The sequence below is a fragment of the Anabrus simplex genome, chromosome 10 (assembly GCF_040414725.1).
Source record: "Anabrus simplex isolate iqAnaSimp1 chromosome 10, ASM4041472v1, whole genome shotgun sequence".
Classification (NCBI taxonomy): Eukaryota; Metazoa; Arthropoda; class Insecta; order Orthoptera; family Tettigoniidae; genus Anabrus; species Anabrus simplex.
Window position 1 is genome coordinate 42,674,650 of NC_090274.1, and position 18,818 is coordinate 42,693,467.

The window sequence follows — 18,818 nt, forward strand, 5'->3', positions numbered from 1 at the left end:
TTGAAAATTAAATTTTAGGTCTTCCTCTAAGTTACCATTTCACTCACCTTGAATAAAGTTATTTATAGCCTGGATTGTAGTGACTCATTCCCTGACTTTACCTACCCATTTTCATTAAATTCTCTTCAGTCATTTTCTCGTGATGCATGTACGTACAGACAGACTGTCAGAGATGACGGAAACTTAAAATGTGCATTTCCTTGTTACTATGGACACGACTGATACAGAAATACCATTCTTTTTAAATTCGGAGAAATGTACAGATGAAACTTATTTTATATATATATTGATTAGCAGTTACCCGCGGTTTTGCTCGCGTGGATTTCGTAATTTGATGAAAAGTAATCGTTCCACAGTACTGTACTAAGACATTATCTGAAAATCCCTGAAGTATGAAAACTCGCTGAAAAAATGAGTTTCATTTACCCCAGAAACTCTTTGTAAACCACGTTTGTGATACCTATTGCCTTTTGGGGCTAAGGTGACCATGCCTCATAGAACTGTTCATGTGAGAAACAGTCTTCTCTGGAATCGAAAAAGAAACGTGTTTAATTATTTTTAAATGTTCTTGTAAAATATCTTAATTATCTTATTCATTTGGTATGTGCAACATGTTGTGCAGTAGAATGAAAGAATTGTAAAAATTTGGCAGAATACTAAACGGAAGAACAGTGGACTGGGCTTGCTAGGGAGATACAGTATATAAACAGACAATGAACTTTTAAATTTATATTTAGAAGTATGTCCTATAGATGGCAGCAGCAGTTGGCATGGAGGAAGTTAGAAGAGTTGTACATAGTCAAACAGTGATTGTATATAATTTACAAATTTTTGTGGTGTTGCTTAGGGCTGCTCCACCTATACCTCTGCTTGGGGTACTCACAGAGAGCAGAGTTTACTCGGCCTTGTGCTTTTGAGTGTTACCGTATTTCTCTGAATCCAAGACGACCCCCCGCTTAAAAAGTGCTTTGTGATATCATATCAATGCCTTTCTTGTACAGTACGCATTTTTAGACTATCTTTATCTTCACTCCAATGCCAAACATTGGCTTTAATTATGTCATATTTTCTTGCGGATGCACAGTTATTCGTTATTTCCGGAAGTTTAATAAAAATTAAATTATAATTGGCATCATATTATCGAAGAGAACCCATTGAAAATTTGCCGGCAATACTTGTTCTGCGTGTCTCTGCAATACAACGATCCATCAAGAAAGTATTACTATTGTCTATAAGACTCTTACTAAGGGTCGGGTATAACAGGCTGCCGCTAAACGCACGTCTTGCTTGCCAGCTTCGACCGACTTCAGAGGCTAGCGATGTACAGTACAATAAAGACGCGGACGTTGGAAGATCAGCGAGGAGTTTTGTGTGCTGTGATATGGCCATTCCGCTTTTGCATTTTTCACACACTTACCTCACAATTTCATCTTCAACTTCTTTAATGCGTCCTCACGAAAGTATTCCTGCCATCTGAACTGTTAATTTTACTAAGTGTCAGGTACAGTAGATGCCTTATAACTCTGTCACTGAGTAGCCAGGGCCTTTCTAAGATTTCGAAGGTTCGCATGTTTGAATTTTTTGTACTTTACGCATTTTAAGCTGTCTTTGTCTTCACGCTAACGCAGAACATTGGATTTAGTTATACCATATTTTCTTGCAGCTGCGAGTCTGTCTCGCGCCAAGTAGAATGTCATTCTCTCTTCACTCTATCCCGAGAATTAGTGATGTTACACAGAGTCACTGTACCTCTAGGCCTAATAATGACATGGACGTTGAAGTTCAAGCTCTATGAGCACGCGCGCGTGGGGGTAAAGGGAAGCAGCGTGGTAGCTGCAAATGGTGTTCATTACTGTTAGGTTGTGAATGCAAGACGACCCTTGGTTTTTTACATGAGATTCTGAGAAAATAATTTGTCTTGGAATCGGAGAAATACTGTAATAGACTGTGCATAACATATTTTTCTTTTCTTTCTGTACTGACTGTATATACTGTATTTACTAGGAGTTGTCCATTGGTCTGATGAACGGTACTGCAGATGGGGGTCACCACAACGATCTGGACAGTCACGATCACCAGCCAGAGAGTGGAGGCGGAGGTCCCACGCGAGGCCGAGTCTGGGAGAAGAACAAGGCACCTTGGGTAGAGGAACTCAAGTTGAACCAGGCAAAGAAGACTGTACCCGGGACGAGGAGCTCGTTAAGTCCACGCAGCCCTACACTGCTCCCGACCAGCCCGTCCGCTCCTCTTGGTCACAGTCCTATCTCTACCAGTACACCTATACCTTCTCCCAAGGAGAAACTTCAGCCTGATTCAGGTCAGTACTCTTTAATTTGCTATTCTACAAAAGAGAAACATTTTCACCTTAGTATCTGGTTGCTTGCTTGTCTGTTTCTCTGAATCCTGTTTTCAGATTTCAATTTGACATGTGAAATTCCTCTTGTATATGGCATAATTAGGGCAGATTTCCCCCTCAGTTTCATATTACAGCTGTGTTGGACATATTTGATTCCTCTCCTTTACTGTCTCTCTTTCCCGAATACTCTTTGTGCATTGCTGATCTCCACACCAGGTTCAGTTGTTGTAAATTTTACTTAATCGTTCAGAACCCTGGTTCATTGTCAGAAAGCTGTAGCATTACATCAGATTCTACACCAGCTGCTTCATTGTAAGGATTTTAGTTGAGGTATACAGGTACTTCGAAACATGTAGTTGACAGACATTTGTGGAAGAAAGGAGGACCAATTTTTTAAAAAGATTTCTTCTTCATTTCCTGTTTCCAGTCTTCTGGGTCAGGTTGTGAGACAAGGACCTCCACAGTTTTCTATTTTTCACAGTTCCCCTAGGACGAGAACACCAGGAACTCGCCTCGCTTTTGGGGGAAGCCCTAACTGTTTCTGAGGCCTTAACTCGCTCTCAATCATTTTAAGCTAATAGTACGATGGGGTAGCCACACCTATAGGCATTTTATACCTACTGCCTGGATTTTTTCAGGCTGCCCCTAACATGGGGAAACAGACGTGTTCCGCCCCTAATTTGAAGTGCAGATGCTGCTAGATGAACTTTTCTGGTATTACCTCCACCAAAGGACCATCAGCCCTCCTCAAGAGCCTCATCTGCCTGAAGTTATTGTACTCTTGAAATTGTACTTGTATTTATCCCCCACTCCAGAGCTGCCTCTTACGCCATCTCTGCTGTACCAAAGTCCACCTTCTCCGCCGTAGATCACTCCCTGGGCAGGGCTGCCTCTGAAGATTGTCCCTACCTGCCACCTACAATTTTCTTACACTCGTCATCATCATCATATCCCTTTATCCAGCTGTAGCCAGCTAGGGGCAAATATGGTTCCTCTCCACTTTCTTCGGTAGGGGACGCCCTAACATTTTCCGAGGCACCATTATCTGCTTTATCCATATAGGCTATTGTTACCATGGGCTCGCCACACCCAAAGGCATTTTATACCTACTGCCAGGTTCAAAATTAGGCCGCCCCTAACATGGAGTCAGACGCCTTTCGTGGCCGCTCCTGTGGAGTACAGATGCTACAGGTTTTCCCCTTCCGCCATCACACCGTACCTAAGTCCACCTTCTCTGCCGTAGATGCCGTTGAGGTCTTTCCTCGTAACTCTGAGCTTGGATTTATACCAGATGTTACACACTGGGTCAGTGGGCTCTGGGACTCGCATAGGCAGGGGCGCCACTCCCTGGGTAGGGCTGCCCCTGAAGAGGGTCCCTACCTGCTACCTGCTTACAGTATGCTTGGAAAATGTTTGGGCTTTCTTCTCTGAAGTGCACCTTAAACATAATGAGCATCAAGCTGAATATTGTTCACTTCACTAGCATATGAACAACATTAGACCATAGTGGATGCTCATGGCTAAACTGAGCCTTGGTGCAGGCATCTTGTGGTATGTTTCAACTTTATGTAGAATTACTAAAAAAGTAGCTGTTTCTAATGATGAGGTGGTGGTGCTGATTATTGTTGGAAGAGTTAGTACAACTGGGCAACCATCCTATTATCACTAACTAGCGGGGAAAAAACCGAAGGGGTCCAACTCTTTGAAAAATAAAAGTATCGGCCAAAGGAAGGCAAGGTCCATGAAGGATGTGAAAATGAAAGGTTCCCTAGGCTTCCACACATAATATCGCAGGGGTCGGAAAAGAACAGGAGTTGACCAAGTGAGGTCAGATAGGATAGATGAAAGTGAGGAGCCTGTAACAAGTAAGTAGAAGCAGTGCCATGAATCAACTAAGGGCCCCATGGTTGCCAACTCTCACTCCCAAGTTAAGAACATCTGGAGCCCCATTTAGTTGCCTTTTACTACAGGCAGAGGATACCGTTCATGTTTTTCTACTGCCTCCACCTACAGGGGGACTAATAATGAGGATGAATTATATACCTCACAATCTATTATAAAATCATTGTCTGCCTGCTTTTATTTATCTTCAGTATGCCAACTCGGATTTCCAATTGCCACACCCGTGGCCATTCTTATTTACCAATGTCTTATTGAGCCCTGAAAAATGTCAGTGCTGCCATAAAGAGGATCAGAATTGGAATGACAGGCTAGCAGAAAATGGTCTACAGTTGAACATTAAGAAAGCAGTGTAGATACAATGCAGACCACAGTAGAGTGGTATCATTCAAATAGATGACAGGTATCTCAATAATGTAAACCAACTCAGAGTATATGTATGTTTGTCAAGCTTTAGTCCTGTTTCTTGAAACGTGGTTTCAAAAGGTAAATGTTTACTACTGTGCATTAGAGTACATTACGAGGGAATGGTACGAGGACAACTTGAAAAATATAAAATTTGGAACCCAGAAGGATAACATACATTTGAACTGTCTAGGATTTGCTGATGATCTAGCTCTTCTGGCCAATGATATTCAGGAAACAAAACAACAAATAAAATCTTTACAGGAAATAGCTCAGAATATTGGTTAGAAAATTTAATTTGAAAAAATGGAAATAATGCGAACTCTACTTCTGCTTGCAAACAGAATTAAGCTGGGAGTTGAAAAAATAAAAAATTGTAGAAAAATTTAAATATTTAGGTGAAATAATCAAATACAACCTGAATGAGAAACCAGCATGACAAAATAGAATAGATAAACTGGTTACAGCACAGCATGTTACCAAGAATACATATAATAAAAAGTGTCTCTCAATAGCAACCAAATTGAGACAATACAAAACAGTCACCCAGCCACAAATTACAATGCAAGTGAAACATTATTCAAAACAACAAACATAGTTGCAATAGATAGAGTACTCAAGTTAGAAAGGAGAATAGTAAGGATCTGTTTAAATAAAAATTATCAAGTAAATGGAGTCTGGAGACTAGCTCCCAATGAGACAGTTTATAAAGAAATAGAATCTGTGACTAGCACAATGAAAAAGAAACAAATATCATTCTTAGGGCATCTAATACAGACACCAGAAATTCACTAGACAAATAATAGATAAATTACGGAAGGGTACGAGTAAGAATAATTTTAGATGGATCACAGAACTTAAAGAAGACATGAGAGAGTTGCATATTACAATAGGAGATTTAAAAAACAAAACACACACACTCAACATATTAGAAGATAAACACACTACACTACAGACAAAAATCAAAAGGCAGAGAATAGGAAGAGTGATTCCAGAAGCAGAAAGAAAATTACATTCAGAAGGGATGAAACAGTATTGGGCTGATAAGAAGAAGAAAAACCTCCATAAACCTGCCTAAGTGGTCCTATGTTGGCTAAAAAATTTAAATAAAAAATAAAAAATTATATAAAATATTTGAAACAAGGTGAAAGAAAAAATATTAAATTCGCTGCTAAATGCTTTAGTATGAGAAGGCTGTCATAAAAAACAAACTCTTAGATCTGAAAGACTTATTTTCTAGTATGATGATATGGATGAAAATGAGACCTGCAAAGGGCAACTTCACATTTCTGGCAGATGAGATTGCTGCTTTTCTGTTTGTCTCTAATTAGGCACATTGCATCCACATGTTACGAACAGCCAATTGGTCTACTCAACCTAAGCCTACAAGTATCTTTTTGGGTTCCTCCCCACCTCTGCTGCCAGAGTTCCTCTCACACAAAAGTTGCCTATCAACTCGTTTTTTCAAAAGGTTGCACAATTCGGAATGAGATACTGACTTCAGTCACAAAGTCTATCTATACTAATATTATAAAGAGGAAAATTTGTATATTTCTTTGTAACAGATAGATTCAAAAACTACTGAACCGATTTTGAAAATTACTTCACCTATAGAAAGCTACATTGCCATTGAGTAACATGGGCAGTATTTTATTTTCAAAACACTTCGAGGGGGAGATATAAAAATAATAGGCTAATATAGGCAAAATCGAATTTGTTGTACAAGAACGAGACAAAGCGCATTTGAAGCCCCGTGACGCAAAGAACAAAACTCAGTAAGTCCTACTGGCCCGAAAACCATGTTTTAGGCCCTAAAACCCACCGTTATGGAGATGTTGGCACCACACTACACCTGCTCTAGGAATCGGATATAGAAATGAACTGCCGTAACCATGGCAACGTCAGCTCCAGTATTCTTACAGCAGCAAGATTATCTACAATATATCACAAAAACCTAACATGCTACAGACATGAAAATTGGTATTTGGAATCTCCCTTAAAAATAAAACAACACAAATTTGTGTTTTCAGAGAATCTACTTAAGCGGTTGAGGGGGGTTGAAAAGAAGTGAGGAAGGAGTTGAATTCTTCATATGAGGATACATATATCTCAGAAACTGAAGACATTACAGATGTTAAAACTGGTACTCGGAGTCTCCTTTAAAAATAAATGAACACAATTTTTTTGGAAAATCGACTTAAGGGGGTGAAATAATAAAAAATAAAAAAAAGCGGGTGAATTTTTAAAATGAGTATCTTCTTCTTCTACCGCATTTCCCATGCATGTGGGGTTGCGAGTGCAAACTGTGTCACACATATGAGGATTTGACCATGTTTTTACGGCTGGATGCCCTTCCTGATGCCAACCCCATGTGTAGGGATATAATGACGACTTTCGTGTTCCTGTTGTGGTTGGTAATGTGGTGTGTTGAGTGAATGTGAAGAGGAGTGTGTTGGGACAAACACAAACAACCTGTCACCGAGCCACATGAATTAATCACATGCGATTGAAATCCCCGGCCCAGCCGGAATCGAACCTGGGACCCTGTGAACCGAAGGCCTCAAAGCTGACCACTCAGCCAAGTGGGGGAAATTTTAAAAAAGAGTATATCTACAGTATATCTCATAAACTTAACATGTTACATACGTGAAAATGCGTATTTGTAATCTCCTTTTTGTTTTCGGATAATCAGCTTAAGGTGGAGATCGAAAATAAGTGAAGAAGGAGTTGAATTCTCTTTATGAGGATACTTATATCTCAAAAACTAAGATGTTACAGACGTGAAAATCGGTATTTGGAATCTCCTTCAGAAATAAAGAAACCCTGTTTTTTGACTTAAAAGAGGACTCTTTCTCACATGTAGAGTTCCATGTCGCATGTTCCACATTTAGCTCTGCCAGTAGCCTGGTCATCTTAGAGCCAAAAGCCAATGCCACAAATGTGGTTTACAAAGAGGCTCTGGGGTAAATGAAATGCAATTTTTCGGTGAGTTTTTTATACTTTAGGGATTTTCAGATAATGTCTTAGTGCGGGTACCGAGGAACAGTGACATTTTACCAACTTACCAAATCCTCGTGAGCGAAGCCGTGGGTTACAGCTAGTACAAGATATAGCTCTTTACAACACTCATCTAGCAATAATATAAAATCTTGATCCACCATGTTCTCAATCTCCAGGCCACTGAATAACAGGAATGGAGTGGATTGAATCTGTTCACCCCTTCCATGAAATTACTATAATCTTTTGTTATTGTTCATGTAGTGAACATGACCTACAATAATGGTACATATGGTACCAGGGATAAGTGAACCCCACCACAGTGCAGGAATAAGGCTAGGAAGAAGAAGATACTTACCACAGATACCGTATTTACTCATATATTAGACACCCCCCTCCCCACCCCCTGCCCCCTGCCCCCCAGCTTTTTGAGGCAAAGAAAATGAAAAAAGAAATTTCATTATACAAGAGGGACCCCCCCCCCAAGTTCATCAGAGAAGAACGATCCTGTTTCGAAGCGGGTACAAGCCTTACTGCAGCTCAGATGATGATATGCAAATTTGTGAATAGTTTTTTCCGTACGACCGCTCAATGCAAACCTGTGTCAGAGTCATGCGGTGCATCTGTGTTTCAAATTTAAGAAACGTCCGCGTCCGTAGCATAGACCTAGTGCAGCTCTAATGATGTTGCACAAATAGGTGAATAGTTTTGTGTCCGACCCATGCAATGCATGCACGCATCAGTCATCTATATGTCTGTTTTTGTAGTTAAGAATGTCCGCCAGCATAATGGTTAGCACAATTAGCTGCCGTTTTTGGGGACCTGAGTTCGATTCCCGATACCATACTGCCAGAGATTTAGGAATGGCAGGAAGGTTGATATGCAGTAAAAATGGTACATGCAGCTCCCCTCCATATGGGGCGTGCCTATAAAGAGCTGCACCACCTTGGGGTGAGGAAATGAGTTTATTTTAGTTAACTCTTTGCCGTCCCTATAGCTCCAGAGTGCTCAAATATTATTACACGCCTGCCGTGCAGAACGCTCCAAAGCCCTCGTCACACTCATGTTCATTAGAAGTGTGTTGAGAGAAGTACTGAAGGGTCTTGTGAAACCATACTGTATTCCCTTGACTCTGAAAGTTGTCAGGACCTTGTTGACAGCATTTCCTGTGCATATTTCCCAAGCAGGCCTACTTTAGAAACATTGTCTTTAGTTAGAGATTATTCTTGTTCAAGTTCATACCATGTCGTCTAATCGCGGAGTAGTGTTGAAAGTGTCTTATGCTGTCAACAAGTTCAGATTCTGTGAATGATGGTACAGTGAAACGAAAAAACAGTAAAGGCAATGAAGAAATACAAGTTGCATGTCCCGTGCTGTTATAAATTATACAAAACATATGGTGGTGTAGACATCAGTGATCAGAAAAGAGAATATCATGGGGTGGGCGATTGTCTAAAAATGGTGTTTTTTTTTTTATTTTTATTTTTTTATCAATGTGTGCGTTGTGAACAATTTCACTCCTTTAATATGAGTAATCGACCAGCTCTTACAGCTCATGAAAACAGACAGCTGAAGTTCCGGCGCAGGCGCAACTTGGTGCAACTGCTGATCTGGAACTTCACGTCTCGCAAATGTACAGGCAGGAAAAGAAGTTCACCCATCGGCTGTCCATCCAGTAATTTATTTCATTCTTTTGTGAAGATACCTGGTTGTGCCACAGTGCGTGCTTTGTGTTTACAAATGAGAGGCATACAAACAAAACATAAATGTAAGCAGTGCGATCTACCACTGTGCAGGACGGGGTGCTTTTTGGAATAGCATCAGGAGCAAAATGTGGATATTCAAAATTAGGGTGGGTACACATTCATATGCACTAATCATTTAGGAACGAAATGCAAAAGAAATTGCCTTTATATCTTTATTCGTTTGACTTTTAGTTATTTTCTTTTAAAGGGTGGTATTTATGCTGCTGTGCCTGTTGGGATTTAAAGGACTCGGGGGTACGGCAAAGGGTTAAGAAATATTCACTAATGTTACTATTAATATAGCAGGTGAGATCAATAACAAAGTGATAATTTAATATCTCGTAACTTGGGCCATTATATGTAATTTTTGGAGAGACGTAGGTTTAGAACGTGATGAAAACAATCCAGTTACGATTGTTTTATTCGGCAACATACCTGACTAATGATAATAATGGGGCCGATGACCTTCGATGTTAGGCCCCTTAAAACAAGAAGCCTAATAATAATAATAATAATAATAATAATAATAATAATAATAATAATAATGTTATTGATTTTACATCCCCACTAACTACGTTCACGATTTTTGGAGTTGCCAAACAAATAATAATAATAATCATCATCATCATCAATGTCCCACTCCAGTCACTTACAATAACTTACAGTAACAAAACATATAATGCGTTAATATAAAAATGGAGACTGTGAATGTGCGAAATTAAACATTATGATAATAAAATTCATTACCACCACACCTGAAGATATCCATAAATGTGGCAAGCTTTCCTGTTATTTATTTTTATTCTTTTCCATCGTGGAACTTCTGGCACTATCCGGGCACTTGATAGCATACCTAACCTAAACAATGTGGTCTCTCTTATCTCAATTACAGCTGTTTAGGTAAATCCTAATGTGATGAATGTAGAGAACAAGCGTGAAATATACTTAAAAATAAAGGTCTGGCTTTTAACAGCCGCAGTTATCCAAAGAATGCTTCCAGTCCCTACGTATTACATTCGGAAGTACAACTTGTAACATACGCTAGTTATCAGCTTGTGTGTTGGCACTCTTTCTTCAGCACTGCTTTATTTGGAAGGGGTAGCTTCTGTTACACGTGCACCCACTGGGAATAAGAGACACCATCTTCAAAGAGAAGGGATCTTGAATGCTCTCGATGGCAGTGCATGACTAACGAGATGGCAGTGAAGATGACGTCATTTGGAATGACGACACGCCAGTAACAGGGAACCTGGCAGTACAAGACGACGATAATTCAGATGAAAGCAGTGATCATGTTTACTGTGTGGTAGGCCTACTGCTCAGCTGACAGGGACAAATGACTGGCCATTACGTTCTTTTGATTAGTATTACATAATACGATAATAAGATATCTTTATCCCTTTTCTCTTCGGGGTCATGAATGAAGTGAGACTAGTTTTTACGACCGGATGCCCTTCTTGATGTCAACCTCATGAGAGGAGTTAATGCAGAGATGCCAACTTTCAAGAAAGGTAATTCGTAATGCAGCCGTTAGGGCGGGGGGGTCGCAGATTTCCCCCCCCCCCCCCCCCCCGTAATCTTACTAACTTACATATCATTTAATTTAAAGCTTGTAGTTCCTGTTTGGTAAACGTACACTGGTGACATGCTTTTTCTTTTCATATCATGTGCATCCTCTGCACTAACAGAGCACTTAACAGTTCGGAGTTCATATTAGCACGAAATTCAGTCTTGTTCTTCTTCATCATGCTCATCCGAAACATCGCGGCTACACACACTACAAAACACGTGTGAATGAGATTTTGAGGAATGCATTAAACAAGGCCATTCTTCCGAGTATACCTCCCTAAATTTTTCAACTATATTTATTACTAGCGTCACTAATCGCGGTAACGTAATCACACGTATTTTCCTGCACAAGAAATCGCTTCATTATTTCGCATTTCGTAACACACGATTAGCATATATCCTAGAAGAGCAATATATGTAAATTTGGCAACCAAAATAGCAATACATATATCTTCAACAGTCACGCACACAATATTCACAATTAAACGGAGTTTGTCACCACTTTACCGCCAAAACAAAGACAAAAGAACTCGCATACTTGCATGGAAGTCTGATTATGTGACGAACAAAGACAACAACTCCGCAAGATATACCACTTCACAGGTGCCTATATTTCCGGAACTGGAAGCACACACTGCGTTCGGTGCGTGAAAACTTGAAATATTCTTAAACGAGGGACAGGAAAGAGGTATAAATTATTACTGAGAAATCCTAAAATAATATTCTGAGAATTCAAGCCACCTTGTGTATCCTTTTGAACACTTCATACACTTAGATTTAAAAATCAACAAAAAATCGTAATTTGTAGTGTGTGATTCGTAAAGGCGTAATTATGATGGGTAATTCGTAATTATTACGATTAAATCGTAATAGTTGGCATCTCTGGTTAATGAGATGAAACGAATGACGTGATCAAAGAGTAACTAAACTGACTATATTTACTTTATATGTAGGCCTAAAAGTCACGTGTTCACCATTTTTTTTTTGTCGTTATAAATTTAGAAATACTGCCTTCCAATGAAAATGGCTGGTAAAACTCAGAATACATTCATAAGTCTGTTAAAGAATAGTGTAGAATGTTTAAATGTAAAATTTGTATCTCTTTATAGCCTAGAAGTCGCTTGTTCGCTGCACAACATTTGAGGTTATCACATATTGAACCCCCCTTCATTTTTTGACTGTAAAAATGGAAAAACGCGAGTAAATATGGTGATTTACTACAAGTGTTTGAGCAGTAAGGTCCAGTTCTCATTTGAGAAGTAATTACCAGTAACAGTTAAGAGGTTAAAGGGGAAACAAGGAAGGAGGATAGGAATGTACTCTGTTGCTACCTAAAAACAGAAATAAGTGGACTATAGTTTCTAATAAAATTTTTTTAGAGGGAGAGGAATACTTTACATTGAGACATCTGAGCCAACAGTGCACATAAACAATTTAATATATGCAACCATGAATTCACACGGAAAAAAAAAAAAGAAACGAATTCAGTAAACATCAGTAACCGAGCGAGTTGGCCGTTAGGTTAGGGGCGCACAGCTGTGAGCTTGCATTTGGGAGATAGTGGGATTGAACCTCACTGTTGATAGCCCTGAAGATGGTTTTCTGTGGTTGCCATTTTCACACCAGGCAAATGTTGGGGCTGTACCTTAATTAAGGCCTCGGCTGCTTCTTTTCCACTTGTAGCTCTTTTGTATCCTGTCTTTGCCATAAGACCTATCTGTGTCGGTGTGACATAAAGCAAGTTGTGTAAAAAAAAATCTCAGCAGTGCACAGTAGTTAAAAAAAAAAAAAAAAAAAAAAAAGTGGGCAGTTTAGCCAGTCAGATCCCTTTCCATTTTGTCTTAATTGCATTACGATTTGTATAATGAAATTTGGTGTATTCTTATTTCAGGTCACAGCCGCCTCACAAGCCCTCAGAATACAACCAGTACACCTTCATCAGCTGCTAGTGGTGATTCCGTTATATCGACTCCCTCGTCCGAGGCTACACCAAAACAGACCCCTACAGGTGTGACTCTGAGGCACCATGGCCCCACACGAGCACAGGGCTTATTTGGTGGAGACATCAGTCGCCCGCAGTCCCGCCCGTTTTCCATGACCGGTACTGGCGTGAGCATAGATCAGCCTCGTCCTTCGTCGACAGAGCCACCAAACGTGCGGACATCTCCCGGACTGCTGAAACCCTCCCCTGTCTCCCCCTCTTCCACTGCGAACCACACGACGGTGACGACAACGACGACGACATCGCAACACCGCACCATCAGTCCCTCGTCTTTCCCCGTCTCCTCTTCAGCCTCCACGAAACCCGATCCACTCCATGGCACTCCATCGTCTGCGCCTAATCAGGATATTCCTGCTTTGTCACCGGCTGCTAGTACCACAATCCCAAGTCCTGGAGGAATGGTTCCTCAGAAACAGTACTTAGAATTAAAAGAAAAGGTAAGTGATATTCACTGTTACTGGAGTTATGTTACTCTGCCACATTTGAAAGCTTTCTGGGGTTGTTGTGTGCAGCAGTGTATAGGAGTGGAACTTGATTTGTTTACCCATTGTCATGCTATTTTCAAATTCAGTGCATTCCCGATAATTAATGTAGAAAATTGCTAACTATCTGTTTTTTTCTCTTTCTATTAGTTTTTGGCTAATATATATATTTATTGAGAAACTCAACGACTTTCCAGACATTCTGAATTGCCACAAGGACAAAGTTTTACATAAAAAATAAGTAACAAAATTAAATTTGAACATTAACATAATATGATAAATAACTCTAAAAATTAAAAGATTAATAACACAGTATATAGTCTACAGCATACTGTATAGGTTTAATGAAGAAATGTGCTGTATAATCAGCAGCAAAATAGTTTGAAACCCTTTTAACTATTAAGTGAACATTTTTAGACAATAACAGTGATACAATCTTTTAATTATTGAAGAGTGCTATTTTAGTATTGTTACGAATAAAACTCCATCTTTTTCATTACTCTAATTTATTACAGGATGATCCAAGAAATGCAAATACACATATATAAACACACACACAAAATCCTAATCAGCTATGAATGGCCACACTTACTAATTACAAGTCTATTTACAAGTCCCTTTCCTTATAGTATAGCAGGCGGTTCAGCCCGTTGCAATACCTGCGGGCGGTTAATCCCTACTTTCACTTCCCCAAGTCAGTCACCTCATGCAGTTGCTGTGTGTAGACCACTGGATCTGAACACATGGGCCAGGCCACGATGACTGTTTGTTGGTTCAACTCCACAGACAGTCCAGTAATTCACTCACTCACATGCAGTGAGCAACTAAACAGCTGAACAGTATTCAACAGCAAGACGATATTCACAGCAGCGAACATTAACACAGGTCCATTTACCCTTAACACTCACGATAGCGTCTTCCCTCGCTGACTCATGCCGAGCCTCAGAAATACACGAACATGCAGTACAGTATTCCGTTCTGTCGTCTCCAGCCCGCCCACTCACTGGTCTCTCTGACACCACAACTCGGTGGGACACTAGCGATACCCAACACATCCGTCGCCCTCAGCCCAGCCACCAAACCCCAACACACTGAGTCTCACACTGACTCCACCACGGAACCCAACTCTGACTGACTGTCCACAGCTAGCCTCCCTTTTTATAGCTCGAGTGATTTCAGCCAGAATTTCCGCAAGTGGCTAGAGGCAGAACATTCCCGTTGAATCTCCAAGAAACTCCCAGGTAAGCCGGCCGACGAGAACAATACACGGAAAGACCCGCTCCAACCCACAAGCCGGCTGGGAGATTGCAGATCATTTGAGTCACTAGCCCCTTCTGGGAAGTACCGAAAGGGTCTACCACGGGGCTGGCACGTAACAATATTTAAAATTATGCCTGTATTCAGCTGAGGATGGCCCAATCAAAAGGTCAAAACCAGTCCTGTGTTTCGATATAAAATACGAAAATTCATTTTTTTTAAAAATATTGTATCGATCAGGTGGAACATGAACATCCACTTCTTAAATTATAAATGGAAAATGACTGAAATTTGCCATCTGTAAAATGCTTTTGAATTTTGAAATACACATTTTTAAAAATTGTACTGCATATTTTGTACAATTTATAAAAATTCATGAAAAATTCATTCACATAAATAAAGGCTGACTGGTTATAGCTTTGTCCTTCTTTTCAGTGTTGGTTATCCTTTTCCTTTTTCTTTCTTCCTTTCAGGTAGCGAAACTTGAACAGTGCTTGGAAGAACAGAAACAGTGTTTCACCCAAGCCTTAAAAGAAGTCGTGGATAAACTAAATGAAGAAATCTCTAGGAGAATGCAGATAGAGCAAGACCTGGACAAGCTAACTAACTTGGTCACACAAGTGTAACCTCAGCAGTGTTTTAGACGTACAGTAATTCAGTATTGGTGAGTTAGGAAGAAGAAGAAGAAAAATGAAAACCAAGAAATTCAGGTATTATTGATAACTTTTTTTTTTTTTTGATCGATGATAATAATGATGTTTGGGTTAAGAATATTGAATGGTTGTACATAAGATAGCTAAGTGTAATTCTGTATAAATGAAAAAGACATATGTTATGATGTTATACAGCCAATTTCATGGTTTATTTCAATCGTTCTTTGAAATTTTCTCTCTATTAGTAATTGAATTCTGGGTTTGATCGCGGATGTGGATGTTTTTCTGTTGTACTTAAGTAGTTCATCATAAGAGACTCTTGACTGTCAGACCTAATGGAAGATGATGATGTTTGTTGTTATAAGGGGCCTAACATCTAGGTCATCGACCCTCTAATGGAAGATGTTACGCATAGGGTTTATGTGAAAGGAAACTGACAGTTTGGGACTTGCAGCATAATGTGGTGACTTACACTTCAAGTGCATTAAATCTGATCTCTAAAAGTGGATCATGGGGAAAGACATACAGCACATATAGAATTTGTGGTCCGTGGCCTTTCGTAGGTGTGCAAGATTTTCCGATTTAGCATTTTGTAGCAAATTGGTCAAAATTAATATTTATTGTATATTAACACACATGAATTACTAATGAATGATAATTGTATGAGCTCTGCTACCATATGCTAGCATTTTGATTTGTGCCATGCAGGCTGCTTGCATGTCAATTTTGACATTCTCTTTTACTATCCTAGATACCTGAGAAAGTGTAATCTCTGTTGGGTGGTCTGTGGCGAAGTTTTACAGATTATTCTGCCCTTCAAAAATCCAGCTGCCTCCTCTGGGTTTGAATCCATGCTCTCTGGATTTGGAGACCAACGCTCTACCACTTGGTAATCCAGACGAAATATTGTAACTTAATCACATAATTTGGCACATTGCTTCCTCGTTCATTCTGCCCATTATTACCAAACAAGAAACCTTGAAAAGAATGAACACTACCAACCAGGAGAATAAGGAAAGATAACATTATTGGTTTTCCATGGCCTACTAACTACGTCTATGGTTGCTATATTGATTCCCCTAGGGAACCTGAAATATTTGTCCTGAATGAGTAAATTCATTAACAACTGATGAGCCCAAATTCGCACACTGGGGCGCGAAACGCTGGCAGCCAAGAATGAGTTAGCTGGAAAATTTATAATTTCCAATAACGGACCTTTTAGATTAGATTAAAAGGCAACCATCCTCTATTAACAATAATCAGTCCCGCCTCTTTAGTTTAACAGTTGGCACTGTTAATTACTGTCCTGACCGGGCAAGTTGGCCATGCGTTTAGGGGCGCGCAGCTTTGAGCTTGCATCCGGGAGAGAGTGGGTTCGAATTCCACTGTTGGCAGCCCTTAAGATGGTTTTCTGCAGTTTCCCATTTTTACACCAGGCAAATGCTGGGGCAGTACCTCACTTAAGGCCACAGCCGCTACCCATTTACACACCAGGCAAATGCTGGGGCTGTACCTTAATTAAAGCCACGGCCGCTTCCTTCCCACTCCTAGGCCTTTCCTATCCCATCATCGCCATAAGACCTCTCTGTGTCGGTGTGACTTAAAGCCACTAGCAAAAGAGAAAATGTGTGTCTGGGAAGAGTTGCACCACCTTGGGACGAGGACGCAAATTTACATTTGTCTGGCTCCGTGGGTAACTGATTGGCATGCTGGCCTTTGGTCCAAGGGGTCCTGGGTGTGATTTCTGTCCGGGGATTTCAACCTTCATTGGTTATTTCCTCTAGCTTGGGGACTAGCTGTTTGTGCCGTCGTCAGCAGTAGATATCAGTGTTCTCCCTAGGACCTTTTTAATGGGTGCACTGTCCTGCTGTTTTTACAGACCGCCCGACTAATATAACCTAGATTATGTGCTAGTTATATATTTGAGTCACTGGCTGTTCCAAATTAACATATAAATACTGTAAAAGTGTTAATTTAAATGATTGTCAGCATAATTGCATCGATTTCATCGGAGATCAAATGTTTAGCTTGGCCACCACGTAGTGTCGTGCGTGAGCAGGGTCTGGATTAGCATGGAATTGCATGCGAGCCCTTTATTCCGCATGACGTCACAAACTCATACGGCAGTCCACATGTCCACAGCAACCGATTGGTAGGCGTAAGCCCACTGTTACATGATTTGAAATGAGCAGTAGAACACTACAAGTTCAAAAGACTCTTATGTTTTGTTCGTGATAATAACACTAAAATAGTTCAATTTTGCAGTTAATGTTTACCTGTCTCACATTATTGTTAATGCCATGAGGGGAATGAATTAAAATTTTTTCATATTGAAGTTTTACGTAGTATTCCCCGCCCGGCTACTCATTCCTGCCACCCAGCTGACGAACACTTCTGGGGAGAACACTGGAGATCATCCTACGTAGGGTGCCATCCTCACCAGTAGCTCGTGGGGGCCAACTCGGAAGACAAGGCTATATGCCATTAAATTAAAACATCAATCAGGAGAGAAATAGGGAGAGGTCCATCCCTTTGAAGAATGAAGATTTTGTCAAAAGATAGATATGGACTACGAATATAGCCATCACAAACCTAGTGCCATTGGGGTTGGAAGTGAACATGAATTGACCAAGGAAGGTCGGACAGGAAAGAAAATGAGGAGTCTGGAACAAGCGAATGGAAGCAATCCCAGTCACAGCTAGGGGCGTCCCAAGTTGAGAGCCTCCAGGTCGCCTTTTAGTCACCTCTTACGAAAGGCTTCTCTATGGCTATGAAACGTGCACCTTATACCACTGTGACATCAAAAAGCTGGAGCGCTTTCGCCAGCAAAAACTACGCTCCAGCATGAACATCAAGTGGGAAAACTACGTCTCTAATGTTAAGTTCTTGAGAAAGCATGTGCCTCAGATGGGCAGGACGTGTGCGCCATATGAATGACACCAGACTACCGCGCCAGATCCTCTATGGTGAACTTGGCTCCAGTTCAAGACCACGGGGTGCCCCTCTGAAAAGTTTCAAAGATCAAATGAAAAAACCTTGAAGGTGGCGGAAATAAACCCACAAAATTGGGAAACACTTGCCAAGGACCGTTTACTTTGGTGGCAACGTGTCTGTGCCTCAGTTTAACACTTCGAATAAGAATGCTGCAGATATGAAGATATTAAGTGACAGGAACGCAAACTTCGCTAAACCCAGCCAAGATCTCCCCCGCCCCTCACTTGTGCGATGTGTGGATGAGTGTTCTACGCAAGAATTGGCCTGTACAGTCACCGGAAGTTCGAACACAAACTGCTATGAATTAAAATGAGCTATTAGCCAGGAAATCTGTAAACTCGGAAACGAGTAACTGCTGACAACGAAAGGACGGGAATACCTTGGATGTATTCTACCACCCACACCCCCAAGGGTTTTTAAATAAGATCCGTTCATCCTTATTGCTACAAATAGTGCATT

At 40.4% G+C, this 18,818-nt stretch overlaps 1 protein-coding gene across 2 annotated transcripts in view; it reads left to right on the forward strand.

Moving 5' to 3' along the window:
* The window catches only part of cindr (CIN85 and CD2AP related), a 79,404-nt gene extending 63,611 nt beyond the window's left edge, over nt 1–15,793 (forward strand). For both annotated transcript variants that reach the window (XM_067154492.2, XM_067154493.2), the window contains exons 10-12: nt 2,005–2,317; nt 12,863–13,410; nt 15,186–15,793. In XM_067154492.2, coding sequence (XP_067010593.2) covers nt 2,005–2,317; nt 12,863–13,410; nt 15,186–15,338 — 1,014 coding nt within the window. In that variant the 3' untranslated portion in view covers nt 15,339–15,793. The remainder of the gene's footprint in view (nt 1–2,004; nt 2,318–12,862; nt 13,411–15,185) is intronic.
* Nucleotides 15,794–18,818: the final 3,025 nt, after the last annotated feature.